At 40.7% G+C, this 20448-nt stretch overlaps 1 protein-coding gene across 1 annotated transcript; it reads left to right on the plus strand.

Moving 5' to 3' along the window:
- Positions 1 to 27: 27 nt before the first annotated feature.
- Positions 28 to 16768, plus strand: GFRAL (GDNF family receptor alpha like). The gene is made up of 7 exons (XM_010566378.1): positions 28 to 199; positions 3031 to 3165; positions 10543 to 10695; positions 12191 to 12613; positions 13334 to 13390; positions 14111 to 14438; positions 16501 to 16768. Exons 1-7 carry the CDS (start codon positions 28 to 30, stop codon positions 16766 to 16768), a joined length of 1536 nt encoding a protein of 511 aa, XP_010564680.1.
- Positions 16769 to 20448: the final 3680 nt, after the last annotated feature.

The raw sequence follows: 20448 nt of genomic DNA on the forward strand, positions 1-20448 counted from the left end.
GGCACTGGTGAAGGCGCTGAACCGGCGATGAGACCCCCAAATGGGATGCCGTGCCCAGGTAAACAGCCACCTGTTTGCCAAGTGGCAAAGCATCTCGTGCCGGCAGCGCTACGCGGCGGGCTGTTGGCGTTTCCCTTTGGGTCTGGATGGAGAAAAAGGGAAAATCGACACAGCAACAAAGCTGGTGCAGGAGGAATTGGTAGAAGAGAATACACTGAGACAAGAATATTTTAATCATCTCTTTGATTCTCCTTTTCCCCTCTCTGCATATTGTATTTGTGCTTGTTCTCTTTAACGTCCCAGTGCTCTGAACTCATGTTTCACTGTTAGAAACATTCTGTAGGCAGTTCTGCCCAGGGTTTTGTTAGAATAAAGTTGTCTTTTATCACTTTTCAACTATATGCAACTACAGTTTGCCTTTCTCCTTTGGAGCTAGCTATCTTGCTGCTCTTGCAGTTGGATAGAAACCACAGCTTGGTTTCCCATTATTCATTATTATCTGCCAGATGATAAGTCTGTGGTCTTGGGGGAGACACTGTAGTTCCTCTGTTCCTCAGTTCCCAATCTGCAAAATGAAGGTGCTAAAACGTCCTTTCCCCCCGCCTTTTCACATTAGACAACAAATTCTTCAGGACAGGGAATGTTACACCTACTGAATGAATCAATAGACACCTGTACAAAAATACAGACACCTGTAGAAATCTAAATTCATGTATCCTCATATCAAAATGGATCCCTGTAAAAGTTTTAGCTACAAACTAACTCTTAGATGCCCTGAACTCTTCTAAGTAGAAAACAGTCACTGAGTACTCCAAACACTAGAGTAAATACTGAAGTGAATGACTGAAGTAATAACTGTTTATTTAAGCAATTGTATAAGCTACAATGGAACGGATTCTGAAATCATAGGCCAGTTTGTTTCATGTAGGCTTGCCATGGTATGCCCCCTGTGTACTGCTGACGAAACAAAAGACCCATCCATAATATGCCATTAGATCTGGAGAAGCCCTTTCTTAGACTGAATTAGCTTCAATCAAATATTATGCCACTCGGCTCTTTATTTTGCAAAAGCATCTCCTCCTTTTGGGGGGCACAGTTTCCATGTGGGTTCAAAATAAACACACTCTGAAATAATCTTAACAAAGGAGCAGGAGCTGCTAATTGGCTGCTCAATCAGTCCTACTTTGACTATTCATTTTCAGCCAGTGGTTCTGAAAAGCAGTCTTAACAGGAGGGACACAGCACACAGTCTTTGTTCTGCAGATCCTAATCACATGCATAAATCTTCCGTCGTGTTAGTACCTACAAAATAGCTAAATGGTCATCCAGCAAAATACCCTTTCTTTAAAAGTTCCTGGGTTTGTAATTCTGTATTGTCTTATACAGAGAGTCATTTTCACCTGTAAGGTATTTGGCAACATTTTTTTCTCTGTCATCCGAATAAATAGTGAGTAATTTCACAATTACAGACAACTTTTGGAGGCAGTCCCAGGAATAACATGTTGTCATAATGAGCCAAAATTTTCTCTTTGGGTGGGCCACCTGCACATTCCTCAATGTCAACTAGCAGGAGCCATTTCTATCGATCAGTCTCCCAGGCTGACTGACAGAAGCAGCCTAAAAGAGTGTTTCAGGCTGGAAATCACGGATCTCTCAACCAACCCTGCATAGATCAGAGAACTGGCAGGAATAAGCACAACTGGGGAAGGATTAGCACCAGCTATGGTAAGCTTGTGTGGCCTCTTCTGTGTCTCTGAGGCACACCAAATGCTATTACACCTGTCAGTTATAAAGTATTAAATGTTGCTTAATCTTTAACAACACATCTCCAGAAAGTGTTCCCTACAGCAGCACTGTTATATCCCAGGTAAGCATCATTTCCAAAAGGGAAGGCATCACCTCTAAACAGTAGTGGCTCTTTAAGATTATTAAGAGTGGTATTTGATACTTATTTTCTTATTTCCCAAATGTACCATTGGAAATGTTTCATTTCTCTGGATGGGGTCTGGACAAGTCCTGAAGGAATATTTCATACCTCTTGCAGATGATGTTTAAGGAATTAAACAGTGCTGGAAACTCCTCAAATTCCATATGAACTTACCTGAACATAAGGAAAAAAAGGAGACTTGGTCTGGGAGATGCCATGTCCTTCAATACCTAAGGAAAACACTTCCATCAGGTGTCCAGCAGCTAGTTTGATAAGGCCTGAAATCAGTGTCTGCAACTTAATTTTATAGAAAATTAAGACACATGATTACAAATTAGAGGTTGTGTTACCATGGGAGTGTTGATGAAAGAGCTAAACCCCAGCTGATTTGGCTTTTCTTAGCAAGGTAATTTAATTTTCTACTGATAAGCCAGTGGTGGTGCTGATTTAAAATTCTTTACCTTGAAACCTCCATATCAGTCTTCAGTTTCAGAACTTTTTTATGCAATTAAATTGGCTTTTAGGTTCAGTGCACTCAGGGAAGCAGACAAAGACATAAAAGTGGGGGTTGCTTTCAAGAAATGATGCACCTGTGAAGTAAAAACAAAGAGGGTGAAGAATACTGTATTATGAAAGAAAATCTCATTTATTATCTAACAGGTGTGTAGCTGTCAAATCTCTTTCACATGGTCTATTTATAGGAATTCCTGTGTAGTCTCTAGCTTGATGAAATTGCAGTCCAAGTAAAATGCTGTTTTCTCTGAATTTTATACTGTCTTCCTTTCTATAATTTATTATGGATCTCAAAACTGCAGTCACGTCTATGTATCTATAGACTGATGTATAGCTATGGTTGATGTTACAGTACTGGGGTAAAAACAATACAAAATACGCCACACGGCAACTTTGAAAATTTAAAATTTAAATTTAATTTTCCAGTTGTGAAACTGAGGAAAAGTTTTATTCTGTTAAAAAGTAACTTGGTAGAATATTTGAATCTATAGATAAACTACAGTAAATTATATTGTTATAATCTAAGTGTAAATGAAAAGGTCAGTACAATATCTATTGTATTAAGTAGTCATTATATTCTGTTTTTACAGTGTTGTTCATGTACTTCACAAGTATATATAGTGCCCAGACTACTGACTGCCTGCAGTTGAGGGAGCAATGTATAAATGCTGCAAATGGATGTGAGAGCATCTGGAATGTTGTTGAAGATGTCTGTAATATTTCAGGTAATTCTTTATGGTGTACACAGCTTTCTTTTGAATTGCTGAACGGTTGCATATTCAGAGTTTATCATAATATTGCTGTGGTAAATGAATAAAGTCAGTGAGATTTCAAAGAGAAAATGATGGCAAAACACAAACTTCTGAAATCCTTGGCAATGGCCAATACTATTTTCAGTAACAGTCACACTGTTTCTTTCAATAAGGTGATAAAAGAAATTTCTGGGCTATGAACAAAGTCAGAGTCTGAACCAACTCAAGAAGTCTAAATTCAGTAGAAATTATGCTCTTGTGGGATCCTGTTAAAGCCAGCATGCAGCTGGAAAAAAAAGTTCCAACCTTGTTTTCACAATTCAAAGGAGTTGATCTGTGCCCTCCCTGGCAGTGTTCAAGGTCGGGCTGGATGGGGCTTTGAGCAACCTGGTCTAGTGGAAGGTGTTCCTGCCCATGGCAGGGGGGTTGGAACTGGATGATCTTTAAGGTCCCTTCCAACCCAAACCATTCTATGATCTTGCACGATACCCAAACCAATGTAGTAGTTACTTAGAATAATTTCCAAATATTGTATTAGAATAAGAAACAAATCAAATAAAGCATGCCTCAAAGACAGCTGTGTTGTAGAGAGGCACATTGTATTTACTCAGTGAATAGTACTGTCCTGGTTTCAGCTGGGATAGTTAATTTTCTTTCTAGTAGCTGGTATAGTGTTACGTTTTGGATTCAGTATGAGAAGAAAGTTGATAACGCTGATGTTTTCAGTTGTTGCTCAGTAGTGTTTAGACTAAGTCAAGGATTTTTCAGCTTCTCATGCCCAGCCAGCAGGAAGGTTAGAGGGAGACAAGGAGTTGGCACAGGACACAGCCAGGCCAGCTGACCCAAACTGGCCAAAGGGGTATTCCATACCATGGGACGTCATGTCTAGTATATAAATTGGGGGGGCTGGGGGGATCACCAATCACCGCTCAGGAACTACCTGGGCGTTGGTCAGTGGGTGGTGGGCAACTGCATTGTGCATCACTTGTACATTCCAATCCTTTTATTATTGCCGTTGTCATTTTATTAGTGTTAGCATTATCATTATTAGTTTCTTCTTTTCTGTTCTATTAAACAGTTCTTATCTCAACCCATGAGTTTTACTTTTTTTTTATTTTTTGATTTTCTCCCTCATCCCCCTGGGTGGGGGGGAAGTGAGTGAGTGGCTGCGTGGGGCTTAGTTGCTGGCTGGGGTTAAACCACAACAGGTACCAACATGTCAGAGTGGTTCACTTGCAGGGAGTGATGGTTTGATAAAGTGTAGGTTATGATGTGACTAAGCCTCCTTGAATTGTTAAACAGATTCTCACATAAATGAAAGCAGAAAAATCAGTCTCTGTCTCTTTTCATTGCACTTTCAATGCTTGGTGCACCATTTCCAAGTAAAGTATGTTTTAAGTGGGAGAAGACCAGGTATTATAAGTTTGACCTGAAACTCATCCTAATCACTGTTGTCGTTCAGGTGAAAATGTTCCTTTCTCTGAAGGCCTATGATCTTCTTGAACAAATCTTGGGTATCAGTCACCATCTGCCTCTTTCTTTAAATCCCTCCAAGACCTTGCTGTTAAATGATGAGTATTCACTTGCCAGGTGCTGTGAATATGGAAGGACAAGAAGAGAAGCAGTACAGTGTGTAGTGTCATTAGACCAAGCTAGTAATGACACCTTTGTTGACTGATAAACGTCAAGGGCCTTGATTTGTCAAGGCTACATCAGTACTAGCAAATAAAATGGGCCAGGGACTATTTTCTGGCCCCAAGTTCAACTGTCATGGGGCAGCATGTATCCATACAATTAAACTCTCTTACCCCCATGGTGGCCCCACAAAAATGCCTTTTGGGAGTGACTCCAGGCCAGCGCTGTCTTCACAGTCCAGCTGGCTCAGTCCAGACCAGCTACCATCCAGAAATGCAGCAGCACAGATGCAGTCACTTGCTATTAGCCTAGCACACGCCTTGATCCTGTTCATAAATGCAGCCAAGGGTATTTAAGTACATAACTGCCATTTCTAGTAACTTAATTCTGTAAGGCAGGTTCTCTGTCACTGGGAATCAGAGGTATATATATATATCTCCACAGAAACCTCCCTTCTCCTTATATTGACTATATTTGAACAAAACCAGCCACATCCTCATGCCATAATCTGTTCTGAGCCTCAGCTGCAGCAGAGTTGGTAAAGTGAATATCCCTCTGCCTGTCTTGACATCAGGACCCAGTCTCACGTTTGGTCTGTGTGAGAAGCTGGGCAGCAGAAGATGCTGCCTGACTTCATGGTCAGTAGCCCCTTGCTAGAACATTCACCTGCAGTGTGAGCTACCTGAATGCTTCTGTCTGTCTGATTTTTTTGCAAAGATTTGAACCCAAGTGTCCCAAGTCACAAGGCAGTATTTAAAATAATTAGAACAGAAAATTCTCTGAGGGGTCCTTCTTAGTGTGTCCTGTTCCAGATATATATCTGCTTTCCATAGAATGGCTGAATACTTTGAAGAACAGACAGAGTAAATGAAAAATAAATGATAACCTAATGGCTACAACAGTCCCCAAAGGAACTGGGTTTCAGCTCATGTTCTATCAAGTTTTTAAATATTTTATGTGAAGTGGAACAGTTTCAAAAGATATGGCTGCTGTTTGAAAAAAAGCATTGGAATATGCAGTACTTTTGGGCTCAAGACAGTGACCTAAAGATGAGCTCTGTAGAACCAAACCTCCTCCCCAAATCAGAAGTCGAATTTGCTTCTCTCACATCATTCACAAAGGCATTAGCACCAAGACTACTTGACATAAAGATCGGGATTTATACTGTAGCCTATTCTTCTTCATACCCTGCAACCAGATGAAGTGGGCCAGCATGATGACTTTTGTGGTCTCCCCTTTGGATTTATTGCATTGTCCCATAACATGCCATTTCCCTCATTTACTGTCCTATGTGCTTATTCATTGATATTAATGGTATTTGTAACTGGGTCAGAGAAACCTTCTGAAAATAAATTCTTCTTGTTTGATTTTGCATCTGTAGATTTCCTTAGGATAATAGCCTTTGGCAAGGACTCTCCAACACTGCGGGGCACTCAGCTATTGTGTTGGGTCTAGGACAAATCATTCTAAATGTGCTTATTAGGTGCCATGACCCCAGAGGCTGTAAACCCATAGTCAGACAGCTGATGGTACCTCCCAGAGAGCCCACAGAAACAGTGACAGAAAATCCACCAGCATTATTAGTAAGAATAACATTATACTGTATGTCAAGAGTACTCTACATGTGCAAGACTGAAAACTTCATGGATGAGCTGTAGGAATGGAAAAGGCCCTTCAGTGCTGAACATGAATGTGTTGGAGTCAATAGGCAATGGGGCAAATATTCCTTTTGATAGTTTCTCTATGAAAAACCTAATTACAAATTATAATTACGCTCCTACACTGTGGTATGAGCTCAATGACTCAGTCCCTCAGGCTGTAACCTCCAAGTTAAATCTGTGCGTTATCAAGACCTCCATCTTTTGTTCTTCAGAGCAGGTCTGGGTACACTCTCCAGATGACTGCATAAGTCACTCCTTTCTCTGTCGAACTGTCCATCACTGCTCGCTTAGTACTACAGCAGCATTTTCAGAGTCTCAGTTTATAGTCATCCGAGTCCAGTCCTTCTTCCACTTGCTCTTTTCTTCTGCCATTAGACCACTGTCATATTAAAAAAGTTTTTTCTGACCTTTACATGGAATTTCTTGTACTTCAGTTTGTACCTCTTGTCCTGTCTCTGAGGAGTCTGTCCCTGCCTTATTCACTCCCCTCTCAGCAGGTATTTATACAGACAGATATGTTTATTGGTACGCCCCTGAGCCTTCTGTCCTCCAGGCTGAGCAATCCCAGCTCTCTCAGCCTCCTCGTAGGACAGATGCTTCAGTCCCTTAATCACAGCTGTGGCACTCTGCAGGAGCCAGTCCAGTACGCCCATGTCCCTCTTGTTCTCAGGAGCCCAGCACTGGACACAGCACTCCACATGTGGTGTCACCAGTGCTGGAGGGGAAAACCAGTACTTTCCTCTGCAGTCCTCTGATGCGATTCCCACTGATGGCTGAAGAGCTGACTGTGCAAGAACAGATTATCACCATGGAAGTGTCAGCTTCTACTCTGTCATGCTTCTTCCTGTGGTCCATGTACATAAATTATGTACACATAAATAAATCAAATTATGAATAATGGCTGCCAAGCATTAGGTCAGAGAGCATTTTTTTGTAAATGTCTTGGAAGAATATGCATAAGGTAAAATACATTACCTAGAACTAATCAATGGTAAAGCAACAATAATTGAAAACCAGCAATAAAATATTTTCTACTGTTCGTCACAGCTGAATCAACACAGTGTACAAACAGACCAATACTGATAATAGATTATTTCTACACAGCTTTCAAGGGGCCAGGCAAGGGAACCCCATAAATCTGATGTGCTTCCCAATTCTGTCTATGCCCTTTGTACAGGACAACCTGCCTCTCACCCCCTGGTTGTCAGCTGCTGTGATTCAGCACAGTGGGTTCGCAGCACACAGGGCCACTATGAACACAGCCCCTGTACCTGACTCCTAACAACAATTTGTTAGTGTCATGAAGACACATGAGCTAAGTGAGGCTGGGGTGCAGCATAAAATATACCAGGATTTGTGTTTCTTATTCTCCTGCCTCTACTCACCTCCACCCTTGAAGTGTCCTCAGGACCTTGAAGAAAACAGTCATAAATTTTATAAATTAGCTGATTTTTACACAAGCCCCTCTTGATCTTTGTTGTTCTTTTTCTACCCCTGGAATTTGTCCTCCTGAAATTGCCTCCTGAAATTCTTTTATTATCCCTGTTGTGGTTTAACCCCAGCCAGCAACTAAGCACCATGCAGCTGCTCCTCTCTTCTGCCCACCCAGTGGGATGGGGGAGAGAATTGGGGAAAAATAGTAAAACTCATGGGTTGAGATAAGAACAGTTTAATAGGACAGAAAGGAAGAAAAAATAATGATAATAATAACAATTAAAAATGACAATAATAATAACAATAAGAGAACTGGAATATACAAAACAAGTGATGCACAATGCAGTTGCTCACCACTTGCCGACCCATGCCCAGCTAGTTCCCGAGCAGCAAACCACCCCCCAGGCCAGCTCCCCCCAGTTTATATACTGGGCATGATGTCACATGGTATGGAATACCCCTTTGGCCAGTTTGGGTCAGCTCTCCTGGCTGTGTCCTGTGCCAGCTTCTTGTGCCCCTCCAGCTTTCTCGCTGGCTGGGCATGAGAAGCTGAAAAATCCTTGACTTTAGACTAAACATTACTTAGCAACAACTGAAAACATCAGTGTTATCAACATTCTTCTCATACTGAATCCAAAACATAACACTATACCAGCTGCTAGAAAGAAAGTTAACTATCCCAGCTGAAACTAGGACAATCCCTTACTCATTTGATAAAATATAGAGTAGAATATCCACCCACCCACCTCCAAGGGCCTCCATAGTTCCCATGTCACCACTTTGCACCCTATTTTTATGACCAGCTCCTGAGCTCCTTGGCTACTGGAAAAAGAAAGAAATGTGAGAGCTAAGGTTTAGGGTCATGCTCTGCTTCTAAAAATGCAGAAGGCAAGCTGGAGATGGGGTTGGAGAGATACAGGCAAGCCCGGGCACCATCACCTCCTCCTCTGCTGGCACAAGAGGTGAAGTGGGAGCAGAGGCTGGGAACTGTAGCTCTTTCTGGACTGCGACGTCCCCCTGTAGGGTGCACACTTTAACACATCTCCAGGCCCCCCTCAGTCAGCAACAGCAACCGGAGAAAGGGCAACGCAGACACTGTTTGAAAAAGGATTTGGGGGTGGCAGGATGGGGACGTGCACTCTGGAATCGCTGATATTCGTTCCTTCAGGCACGGGCAAAACGCACTCCTTCCTCTTGCAGGCCTTCACCTCGACTGCCTTCCGCTGCTGTTTGTGCCAACAACGTATAAATGACATTAAAACTCTGACCACATTAAAGCTTGCCCATGGTGGCGGTGACACAAGGCTGCTAGCTTTGCAGTTTTACTAGAGCACGGAGTCTCTGCTGCTCCGTGCTAGTCAACGGGAAAGCAGCAAGGCAGAAAGCCAGACGTCACCCTTGACAGGGTAGAGACAATAACATTTGTGCTCAGTAGATTAAAATCTATCCTCGTGCTGCCCCACGACCAGCCTGGATCTTGTGAGGCACATACTCCTTATCTTACATATTGTGAGATACTTAATATCTATGAGGTGAAGAGAGAAAATGTGGAAAATGTGCTGGTTTGGGGAACTGCATACCCATTTTGACAAGGTAGACTACGGCTTTCACAAAATAAAACTTTCTTAAATGGTATTTAACTGCTTCTTATGTAACTTGTAACTTTCTTAAACACTAATAAGTAATGACATACCTTTACAACATTTTAGTCCATAAACTAGAGGGTTGATGGATTTACCATTGTACCACAAACTAGTACATGCTCTTTATTTTTACTACGCATACAAGGCAAATGTGATCTGACAGCCTGTGTGACTGTCATTGAGTCCAAGTGCACACGCAAGCAACGGGCTTGAAACTGGACTGGCAAACTAAGGCTTCTGCACATTTTTTTTTTTATGTTAACATCTCCCTTATTTTTATTATAAAAAAAATTAAAAATCAGAATATTCTTGGACTACTTTAAATTTGTTGTCATTGCCAAACTTAGGCAGTGAAGTTGTTCTATAGGGTAGCAGCCCAAGGGCATATCCAAATGGCCAGGCGTTTGTAGGCTTATGCCATCCTAACGTGAGAGATCTGAACCAGAGCTGCCATCTCTCAGCATGGGGTTAGCATCACCGTTATCATGGGACTGGGCCTGCCCTCCTACATCCCTTCTCTTACTACGCTACGTGGCAGTGCCTTAGCCTGCACTGTGAATTCCTGTCCCTGTACCAGGCACCTCATTTCTACACAGGACCAAGATGAGTATCTCAGTGCCTCAGTTCAGAATGTGCTCTGTGACTCCTCTGCAGCTTTTTAGTTTGGTCTCTGTGCCTCATCTCCCTAGAATAAAAGGTATGAATTTTAGGTTTCGAAATGAGAACAGACATTCTGGCAATGGGTCAGATCAAATAAAAGGAGTTAGGTAATATTGTACCCACAACTTTATTATATCACTCTGAATATTATTTAAAATTTGTAAATTATGACAGGTTTTCAAAGAAAACGAAGTTCAAACCATCTTCTCTTGGCAAAACATATTATTTTTGTGCTTCAATTGAATTGTTTTATGTAATCATACCCCTTAAGCGTTCATAAACATTAACAACATTATCATTTTAACGGTGAGTTCTAGGTAATAAATGCAAGGCAGAAGATGCTATTGGATGCAATAGAATCATCCAGGTCCTGGCTGATGAATACCCAGAATTTAAAAACTGTGTCTGCACTACAGATGATTTCTGTAGCATCATGACTTTGCTTGGGAAAGAGTGCAGTATTAATAAAGGTAACTAAACATCAAGTTTTAATTATGAAGAGCAAAAAGAAATATGTAATTTTGTAACCCTCATTTTAACTGGACTCAAGTTTCTTTGCATATTTCTCAAATCTGGTAATTCCCCCAAAACATTAGTTTTGTCTCTTCTATGATATTCACACTCCAACATGCATATGAAAGCAATACCATATCTGCTTTAAAACAAACAAAACCAATAAAATGCATGTGAGAAATTAAAATGGTTTCTAGCGCTCTTGCTCAATCCAGTGGAAAGCAAGAGTGAAAATACGATGTGTGTTGAGGGCTACCTGTTGCCCAAGGAGTGAGTGCCACTGGATCTATGTTACGTACAGAGAGCCACATCCAGGCACCTCGTGAATGGGGATGCACAGTTGTGTCACATTGTGTTACCGGAGCATCTTCACTACATCTAGGAGAGGTTACTGGATGTGGGAAACACAGTTACTACCTTCATAAAGCTGTACATAATATATAAAAGGCATCCTTTTAAAAAAATTCTATTGTAATCAATGGACCCAACTCCTTGAAATTTATTTTTTTTTATTCTGAGAACTCTTTTCCCTTCAGAAAGCCTACCTCTATAATTGAGAATTACTTGGTGCAGGAAAGGCTTGCAGTTTCTGACCCAATGTCTCCTGGAGTAATGATTAGCAAAGCTGACATAAGAGAGGTAGAATCAGCCAGCAAATGAGAGTCTGGAAAGTGAGCCGCAAGGTTGATTCTTCGCACTGATCCATCACTCCCTGCTGGCATCAATCAGCGTACATCATATAGTAGTAGAATATATGGCTTTATTGCAGAGGAAATAATAGCATCCTGATCTGTTGCTCCTTGCCCCAAACAAGAAGAGTGGGTATCTAAAACCTGATGTTACTGTCATTGAAAGAGTTGCTTTTGCTTCTAGAAAAATGAAGTAATTTTATATTTTTTGCTGATTGAGATTACATTTCTGACCAGCATAGCAAAAATTTGGATGGAGTTACACTAGTACCAGTTTTACCTACAGATGATGGCTTATCATATTGGTGGATACTTTCAGGAGTAATTCTCCCTCTCTAACTGAAGTGACCATTTTAGGTAATGAATGAACCATCTTCTGGAATTGCCATTCTCTCTTTAAAAATTATGCGTTGAATTAAGATTATAATCCATGATATGTCCAATCTGTAGGTGGTTAAAATTATGTGAGATGAATCCCTTTATTCAGTAATTTTAGTGAGGGCTTCTTGTGTTACTGTTAGCAGCTGAATTGTTAAAGTGGACTGCATTATACAACTACCAGGACACAGTAAGCACGAGGAAGATTCATTAGTCTGCAAGACTCTGAAATTATGTATTTGCATAAACTCAGAATGAAACTAGGCTGTTTCATTCATTTTATTACATTAAGACAATTATCTTTTTCCTGAGTTTGTGTTGAGCTGACCAGTGATGAAGCTCCATCTTTCATTTGATTTATATCTGTTTTTACCTATTTGCACAGAATATTTGGAAACTCCCTCAAGATCAGATACTGAAGTGAATTTTAGGCAACACAGAAACCCCCAAGGCCAAAGACACCCAGAAGAATTAGAGAACGACTGCAGTATTGCAAAACAACGCTGTCGAGAAGACCCTTACTGCTTTTTGGTGTATAAGAGTTTCCAGCGAGCATGCCAGGCAGACGCAGCAAAATGCCGGCTCCCACTGGTCAACCAGGAGTGTTTGTCAGCGTGGAAAGAACTGAAGAAAACAGTGCTGGGAGAGTGCAAGTGCTCAGATCCACTTCAGATGAGATGCATTAAAATATGGAAGGGAATCTTTAACAACCCTTGTTTACAATACTCTCAAGAGAACCAAGCTTCAGCAGCTAGTGAAAATGATGATGATGATGATGATGATGATAAGAATCAGGACACTAACACAGGTTAGTGGTATTCCAGCTGTCTGAATGCTTTCATACATAACAGTAGTGCACACAAGTCTGTGAGAAAGGTTTCCTTAATCATTTGCTGTTTAACATGTTTAATGTTGAAAACAGGATAGTTTTAAGAGGCTTATTTACATTCAAATGAATGATCTGATATCAAAATGATAGCCTGACTGCAAATACTATTGTCCTTCAATGTGTTAATTTGATAGAACCTGATCCAAATCAGTCCCTTTTAGTATTACACTGTAAGTAGAAACAATGTAAGACATATAACAATAATTTTGTAATAACAGGAATTGCCTTCCTGTTCCTGCCTTGACTTTAGATCATCACAAGCAGTTAGTTGAGCTTGAAAACCGCATGCACTGATGAACACATTAAGGCCTCTGGCTTTCTTTTATTCACAAGAAATCTGACTTTATGCTGCTCTGAGCAGCTCTAAAAACTCTTCTTGAGCTCGTAGGATATATATGTAGAGAATGTTATCAGCAGCCGTTGATAAACTGTGCTTTCACCCCCCAAACTTATGAATATATGCAACAGTGATTTTAGAGTTTGTTAACAAATTGACAGGTCCTATTTGGTCAAGCTTTTTATTCTTGTTTCTTTTTATTACTGGCACTATGCCAGCAACACAGCCAATACTTTAAAGTTAAAAACTAAGCTACGACCTGGTTTATCACTTATGCCTGTACCGGTATCTTTTTTTTCTAGACCATATTAGTATGGAAACAAAATTACAATGGAGTTTATCTGCTCTCTCCAAACAAGGTAGGTCTGAGTTTACTTATGAATCCTAATAAATGGTTTTAGCTCTGTTTTCAGATAGTGTACAGTGTACCTCAAAATTAAAATGAATACTTTTCATTCAAATTACTGAAGAGTAGGGAGTCAATAGATCCAACATATTTTCAGTTAAGCTACTGGGTAGATACAATTCCAAAAATGTTAGGTAACGATCCTGATCCTGTTAAATTTACAGAGGCAAATCTTATCCCATAAACATTTTAGGGTCAGAATTATCTAGATTTTTTTGGAAGGTTTATAGCATAGGCTAGAAATACATAAACTAGCTTTAAAAGCACAGAAATACCAGTTATATTCCCTTCTCCATTACTTACTATGTAGTCTAGCATAAGACTGCATGCTGGAGATTTCAGCATTTTCACGTATCCACGAGCCACTAGCTTCCAGAAACTGTTACATACCATGAAGAAACTTCTATCTTGCCAGTTTTCACTTTCTTCTCCCTTATTTATCTGGCAGGAGCAGAAACTTGCAGGAGGGTTGCTTATGAGGGCCAAGCAGTAGACGGGAGAAGCATCAAGATGACACAGTGGGCTTAAAAGAGGCAATGCTAGAAGAGCTAGATCAGAGTTTTGGGGAGTCAAACTTGTTTTTAATGGGAATGTTGCAGGCAGGATGACTACCTATCATCACTTGAGAAAGGTTTTCTTGTGATTTCATTTTAAAAACTGTTATTCTTTTTAGCATTCACAGCAAACAGGACCTGTTTGGAGATGAACAAGGAGTGTGTTGAAGATGAAGTATGTAACAAACAATTGTCCCTGTACCTTAAGGTTTGTTCAGTAAATAAAAAGTGCAACATGGAAGAATGTCAAGCAGCCATAAGGTTCTTCTATCGAAACATGCCTTTCGAAGTTGCCCAAATGATGACATTTTGTGATTGTATCCAGCCTGATGAATCCTGCCACAGAGCCAAAGAACTTCTCCATGGCAAGCCCTGTGCAGTTACTGCTGTTCCACCTCCATCATGTCTGAATGTAATCCACACGTGTGAAGAGAATGAATTGTGCAGGTAAGTAGAAGAAAGATTTTGCCTAGTAATGTGCCTGTGAATAAGGATTTGATCAAATAATTTTTATATATATATACCATATATCTCACCTATAGCAAAATTTTTTTCTGCACTGTATCTATTGTATATTATCACTTGTGTTTGACACCTTCACCGATGTCTGCATCAGCTCTGGTAACTCCACAAGTAATTCCACAAGTAAACTGAAAAGGTTCATTTTCAGAAAGGTCTAGAATCTAGTGTGGGCTTTGCTTCTGCCTCTTTCGTGACTCTTAACACTGTTTCTGCCTGACAAACTGTGCTGTTGTGTATTTTCATTACCACTTTCTTCAGATAACGCCTGCCAGTCTGCACCTTTGCCCTCTAGCAGTTTGCACAAATTGTGCAGCAGACCAGACAAAGTTTGTTTGGTTGAAGTAATTGCCTCTTCCACCGCAGAGTCTGACCCTTTGTACCCAACAGCCATAAACCCAACTTGGCCCATTCAGAAAACCGTTGTCTTATTCTTTTCATCTCAAGCATACTGATACTTGAAAAAAGCTGCCCTGAAACGTGCCCAGAGCACCAAACTCATGAAGACTAGTGCAGTTTTAAGATCTCACTTTGTTTTAGAAAACACACAACAGGATTACCCCATATTCGTAGTTCTACTTAATTGCCACCATTTGTGCATGGTCAGTTGGCCCACTACAGTTTTCAGCATAGTCACCAGTTCCCTTGTGGATTAGACCTGAATTTTCCCTCAAAGCTGTGCTCAAATTAACATTCAGTCAACAAACCAGGAGGCCAAGAGATGCTTTCAGTTCTGTGCCGGCTATTCAGATTGACGTCAGCGGGAATTGCCCCTTTTTATGTCAAGAAGAATTGGGCTACAAGTGTATGTCTGTGCATGTGCATGTGTACACATGTAATATCTTAATGGGGACTTGCTGAATTACCCATTATGTTGGGAACATTAATGTTTCCTGGCACTGACCATAAGTGGATATAATTGGCAAAATTAGTCTCTAAATTATGGCTAGCCATATCTATAAATCAGGAGGTGAATAAAAATAATTCTATTAGCACAGAGGTGGCATCTGCTTTGAAACCTTTGCTTGTGTAATGAAAATATTTACAATAATGTCCTAGCTGGTATTGTAACAGTTCATGTTTTTCCATGTGACTTGCTTATTACAGCTATACAATATCTCAACAGTAAATTTATAGCCTAATTTTATGATTAAGGAAATAATGTTTTAATATACTAATGTACAATATACAACAACAGTTTACCTTTATCGTCCCCTAAAATTTAATGTAAGTGATAAATTGGTTTTTAATTAATACCTACAGATTTCTTAGTTAACTTTTACTATATATTTTCTATTATCATACACAGTGCATTAAAGGCCAATTTTATTCTATCCTAAGAGCAAATAAACGGAAATAATTTGAGATTATTGAGCTGGGAAACAAGTTAATTCTTCTCATAACTTATCTCTGCTATCAATTAATCTTTAAGGTCAACTGAATTACTTCTAATTTTCCCTGAGCATTGGACATTTTGTATTTTGTTAGCATTTGGGGAGAGTAGGGGTTGGCATTGGATGTTGATTATTTTATGTAAAATAAGTTGAATATTCATTCTTCCTTCACACCGCCCAACAAACTGATCCACTAGAACAGCACCTGTTTTGGTTTCATTGTGATGATTGGTCTAGTTCCTCTATCCACATTTCTTCTCTGAGGACCTGAGGCTGTTAGATTCACGCTGATTTTTGCTGGACCCTGGGAAAATCTTCACAGGTGCTGATTAGAAGTGCAGTTGCTTTTTCTCAAAAACTTTTTCAGTAAAACCAATCTTTTCCTCAAATTACAATTTTGCAGATTTCATTCAAACTAATTAATGCAATTCACAGCAGCATTTAGGCCACCTATCACTGAATATTGTGATTTTTAATGCTTAAGTGGTACCTTGGGAATACGCTCTCTTTTCATGATAAAACTTAAATGTCTTTTTGCGAAATCACAAGTGAGTTTTTAAACTGTCATTGTATACTTCTTTTTTTTTTTCCACCAGGAAAAAATATGCAATTTTTTGGTCAAAGTGTTGGAGACACGTGACAAAAAAATGCTACGATGAGGAAGCTTGTCTTGAAACTTTAATCAAGGGTGACATGCCCTGTTCTGCAACTGCTGATTGCAAAGCAGCCTACATTAGCAACTGGGGCACGATGCTGCGTGTGGAGTGTACCTGCCAGAATTTACCTGCTGCGGAGCAGTCTTTGTGCAAGCTCTTCCATCACATGCTTCACAGCAAATCCTGCTTCAGTGAGTTACGTGAGTAACACGTAATACTTTAAAGAATTCGTTTTAAGGAGTATTAAAATGCTGGCTTACACCAAATCTGTGCTATACCTTCGCTGCCACTGATTTCAGCAAGATTTGTATCTTTGTTTTTTTTAATCAAAATCAAAATTTTTCTCTGATTTGGGGAAATATTTTATATTAGTAGCAAATCAATAATATCAACTACATGTCTCATTACATAAGTTTCCTGGAATAACAATAAAAGAATCATTTCTGGGGCCTATAACATTATGCAGATTAGAAATGTTCCAAAGCCTTCCTGTCATTGGCTTAATGTTGTACTTTGGTACAGTGTTTTTACAAATAATCACAGAATCATAGAAAGGTTTGGGTTGGAAGGGACCTTAAAGATCATGTCCACGGGCAGGGACACCTTCCACTAGACCAGGTTGCTCCAAGCCCCATCCAACCTGGCCTTGGACACTGCCAGGGATGGGGCAGCCACAACTTCTCTGGGTGACCTGTTCCAGTGCCTCACCACCCCCATTGTAAAAAAATTCCTCCTTTGTCCGGTCTAAACCTACCCTCCTTCGGTTTACAACTGTTGCCTGTTGTCCTGTCACTACAGGCCCTGGTAAAAAGTCTTTCTCTCTTTCTTATAAGCCCCCTTTATATATTGAAAGGCTGCTATGAGGTCTCCCCGGAGCCTTCTCTTCTCCAGGCTGAACAACCCTGACTCTCTCAGCCTGTCCTCATAGGAGAGGTGCTCCAGCTCCCTGATCATCTTTGGAGCCCTCCTCTGGACTCGCTCCAACAAGTCCACGTCCTTCTTATGGTGGGGGCCCCAGAGCTGGACGCAGTACTGCAGCTGGGGTCTCGCCAGAGCGGAGTACGGGGGGAGAATCCCCTCCCTCAACCTGCTGGTCATGCTGCTTTGGATGCAGCCCGGGATACGGCTGGCTTTCTGGGCTGCAAACGCACATTGCCGGGTCACGTTGAGATTCTCGTCAATGAACTCACCCAAGTCCTTCTCCGCAGGGCTGCTCTCAATCCACTCAGCGCCCAGCCTGAATATGTGCTTGGGATTGCCCCGAGCCACGTGCAGGACCTTGCGCTTGGCTTTGTGAGTGCCATGAGGTTCACACGAGCCCACCGCTCAAGCCTGTCAAGGTCGCTCTGGACAACATCCCTTCTTTCCAGCGTATTGCCCGCACCACACAGCTTGGTGTCACCAGCAAGCTCGCTGAGGGTGCGCTCAATCCCAGGGGTCCATGTCACCGATAAAGATGTTAAACAGTGCTGTAACGATACCTTATGCGATATGATACATTATGTTGTCTTTTTCTCTCTGTTCTTCTTGGAGTCTAAATATTAGTATAGCTTACACACATTGAGCAACAGACTTCATTCCAAAGAAAATAACTTCAGTGATTTAAATAGGACCTCTCAAACAAAAAACTGCTGTGAATGGAGGTTTCAGCATTTGGCCTTCAGTAAAAGCACTGGGGTTAACTCACATGAAATATATGTACTTTCTCAGAACCCGTAAAACCTTTCATGTGCTAGATCTTATTTTTGTTCAATATAAAAGTCCTTGCCAAGTCTTTGTTTAAGAGAGACTTGTTAGTGCGATGAGTGGTGATATGGGAGCAAATATTAATGTTTTAGTTTGAATCAGCAGTGTGCCTTCAAAGCAAATCCCGTTTGTGCCCACTTACAGTGCCGTGGGTCACATCACAGGGTGGTTCCACATCACAGGGTGGTTCCTGGACTCCTGCAGCCTGAAACTGAACCTGAAGGTTCATCTGCCGCCTCTGCAATGCTCCAGCTACATCCAAGCATCTGGCCGATGGACCAGATTAAAGACCAAAGTACCCTCTTCTCCTCAAATCTTTGATCTATCACACCAGTTATTTTGCTATATAAATCCTCTTAGGATACACTACGTGCTAGTGCAGCATACCCTATGCCAGTCATCTTCTATATGTAATTACATGTATTCTCGACCTAGCTTGGGAGAGGTAACTATATCTAAAGATTTCAGTGAAAAGCAATGACTATTTCATAGTTCCATCTGATGGACTGCTTTTAAAAACATGTATTAATTGCTTGCATGCATTTCATTGAATGAATTAGCTAATTTTTTAGTTTTAGCAGCCAAAATATTACCACTAATAAGGGTGTAATTTTTTCTTGTCACTCAAAGTCTACCCAAAACTTAAAATCAAGTTGCTGAAATACTGCCCTTAAGCTTAGTTAATCACTACTAAAATTCAGACTCTGAGAAAAGTTTAAAAATCATATGCCAAATCCCCTGGAAAAATGATATCATAACACTGTTAGATTTAAGACTGCACTGGTGGTGCTTTGCTAATGAGCATTATTTGTTTGTTCACTTTATGGCTGCATCTAATGGTCCAAATGACTGATCACATCATTGTGTTGTTCTTTACCTATAAAGCAAAAAGATGACTCTCATGTCATAATAATCAAATAACTACTCATCAGCTTTTGCCATTCCCTGAAGCAGTCTCAGGATAAAATGGTTTTTGTGATGGAAATTTCCCTAACCTAATCGGGATCAAAGAACAGAAGCTTGCTTGCTCCTGTGGTGAAACAAATTCCTGCTAGTTAAACAACAGTTTGGGAATCCAGGGCCTTCGCCTGAGTAAAGGATTGGCACCTACTCTGCAGAACATTTGCAGAGTCTTGTGAATCCTGCTTTTGTTTTTTCTAGATGTCTAGTTGTAATGCAGCTAAACTGAAGAGAGATGATTACGGGTTTGATTGTAAAGTGCCGTGTTAAATGCCATTATCTGCACGGCAGCTCAGAGCTGTGGAGCGAGTGCTCTGTTGCAGACCTCCTCCAACCCCTCCTGCAAATTTATTCCGCTGGCCTGGCTGCGAATTTTGGATAACTTTCACTCTTACAGTGGTGACGACTCTTAACATTGAAGTCTTTCTGAATAGGCAAATACCCACTGCTAGCAAAAGGGATCTTTGCCTCTAGCACTGGTGGGAACAGACCTGCAAGGGGTCCCTACACCATCACACCTTCCTACTCCTGCACGGCACTGCCTTGCTACAAGTGTTTGCTCTTGGGGCTGCACTTAACAGGATTAAAGCTTGCTGCAGACTCAGCAAAAGGCAAGAACTGTGAATAACTGGCTGCTGTATGAGACAGAAGCACAGGGTGGATCGGTGCCAGTGTAGGATCAGTGTCACAGAAAGAATAAGCAAAAATGCCAGTGACAGAAAGTCACCACGTTACAAGGAGATTTAATTCATTGCTATTTAGATGACGTTCCAGGCTGCAAACATGAGTCTTTGTCGTATTGTTTCATTCCTCTAGGGAATAAAAACTTCTCATCCTACAGTTCATGTGAGTGACCATGCACATTCTTACATGGTTTAGCCTCTTGCTCTGTAAACTGTTCTACTTAGGTAGGCCTTTTATTTGTCATTTCAACAGAAGATACACATTTTCAGATACATTAATGAAATTATGCCCACAAAGAGGACACGCCTTTGTGAAATAGTTGAGGTCTAGCAATTCATTTGGAGAGTAAGCTTTGCCTTTTGGAAATTATTTCAAACTACTACCCATTTCTCATCAATTCTATATTGGTTTGGTGGGCTGTATTGGCTTTGCATGGCAAGGGTTTGGTAGTGGGGGGCTTACAGGGGTGGCTTCTGTAAGAAGCTGCTGGAAGCTTCC

The sequence above is a fragment of the Haliaeetus leucocephalus genome, unplaced genomic scaffold (assembly GCF_000737465.1).
Source record: "Haliaeetus leucocephalus isolate CR32 unplaced genomic scaffold, Haliaeetus_leucocephalus-4.0 Scaffold207, whole genome shotgun sequence".
NCBI classification, from domain to species: Eukaryota; Metazoa; Chordata; class Aves; order Accipitriformes; family Accipitridae; genus Haliaeetus; species Haliaeetus leucocephalus.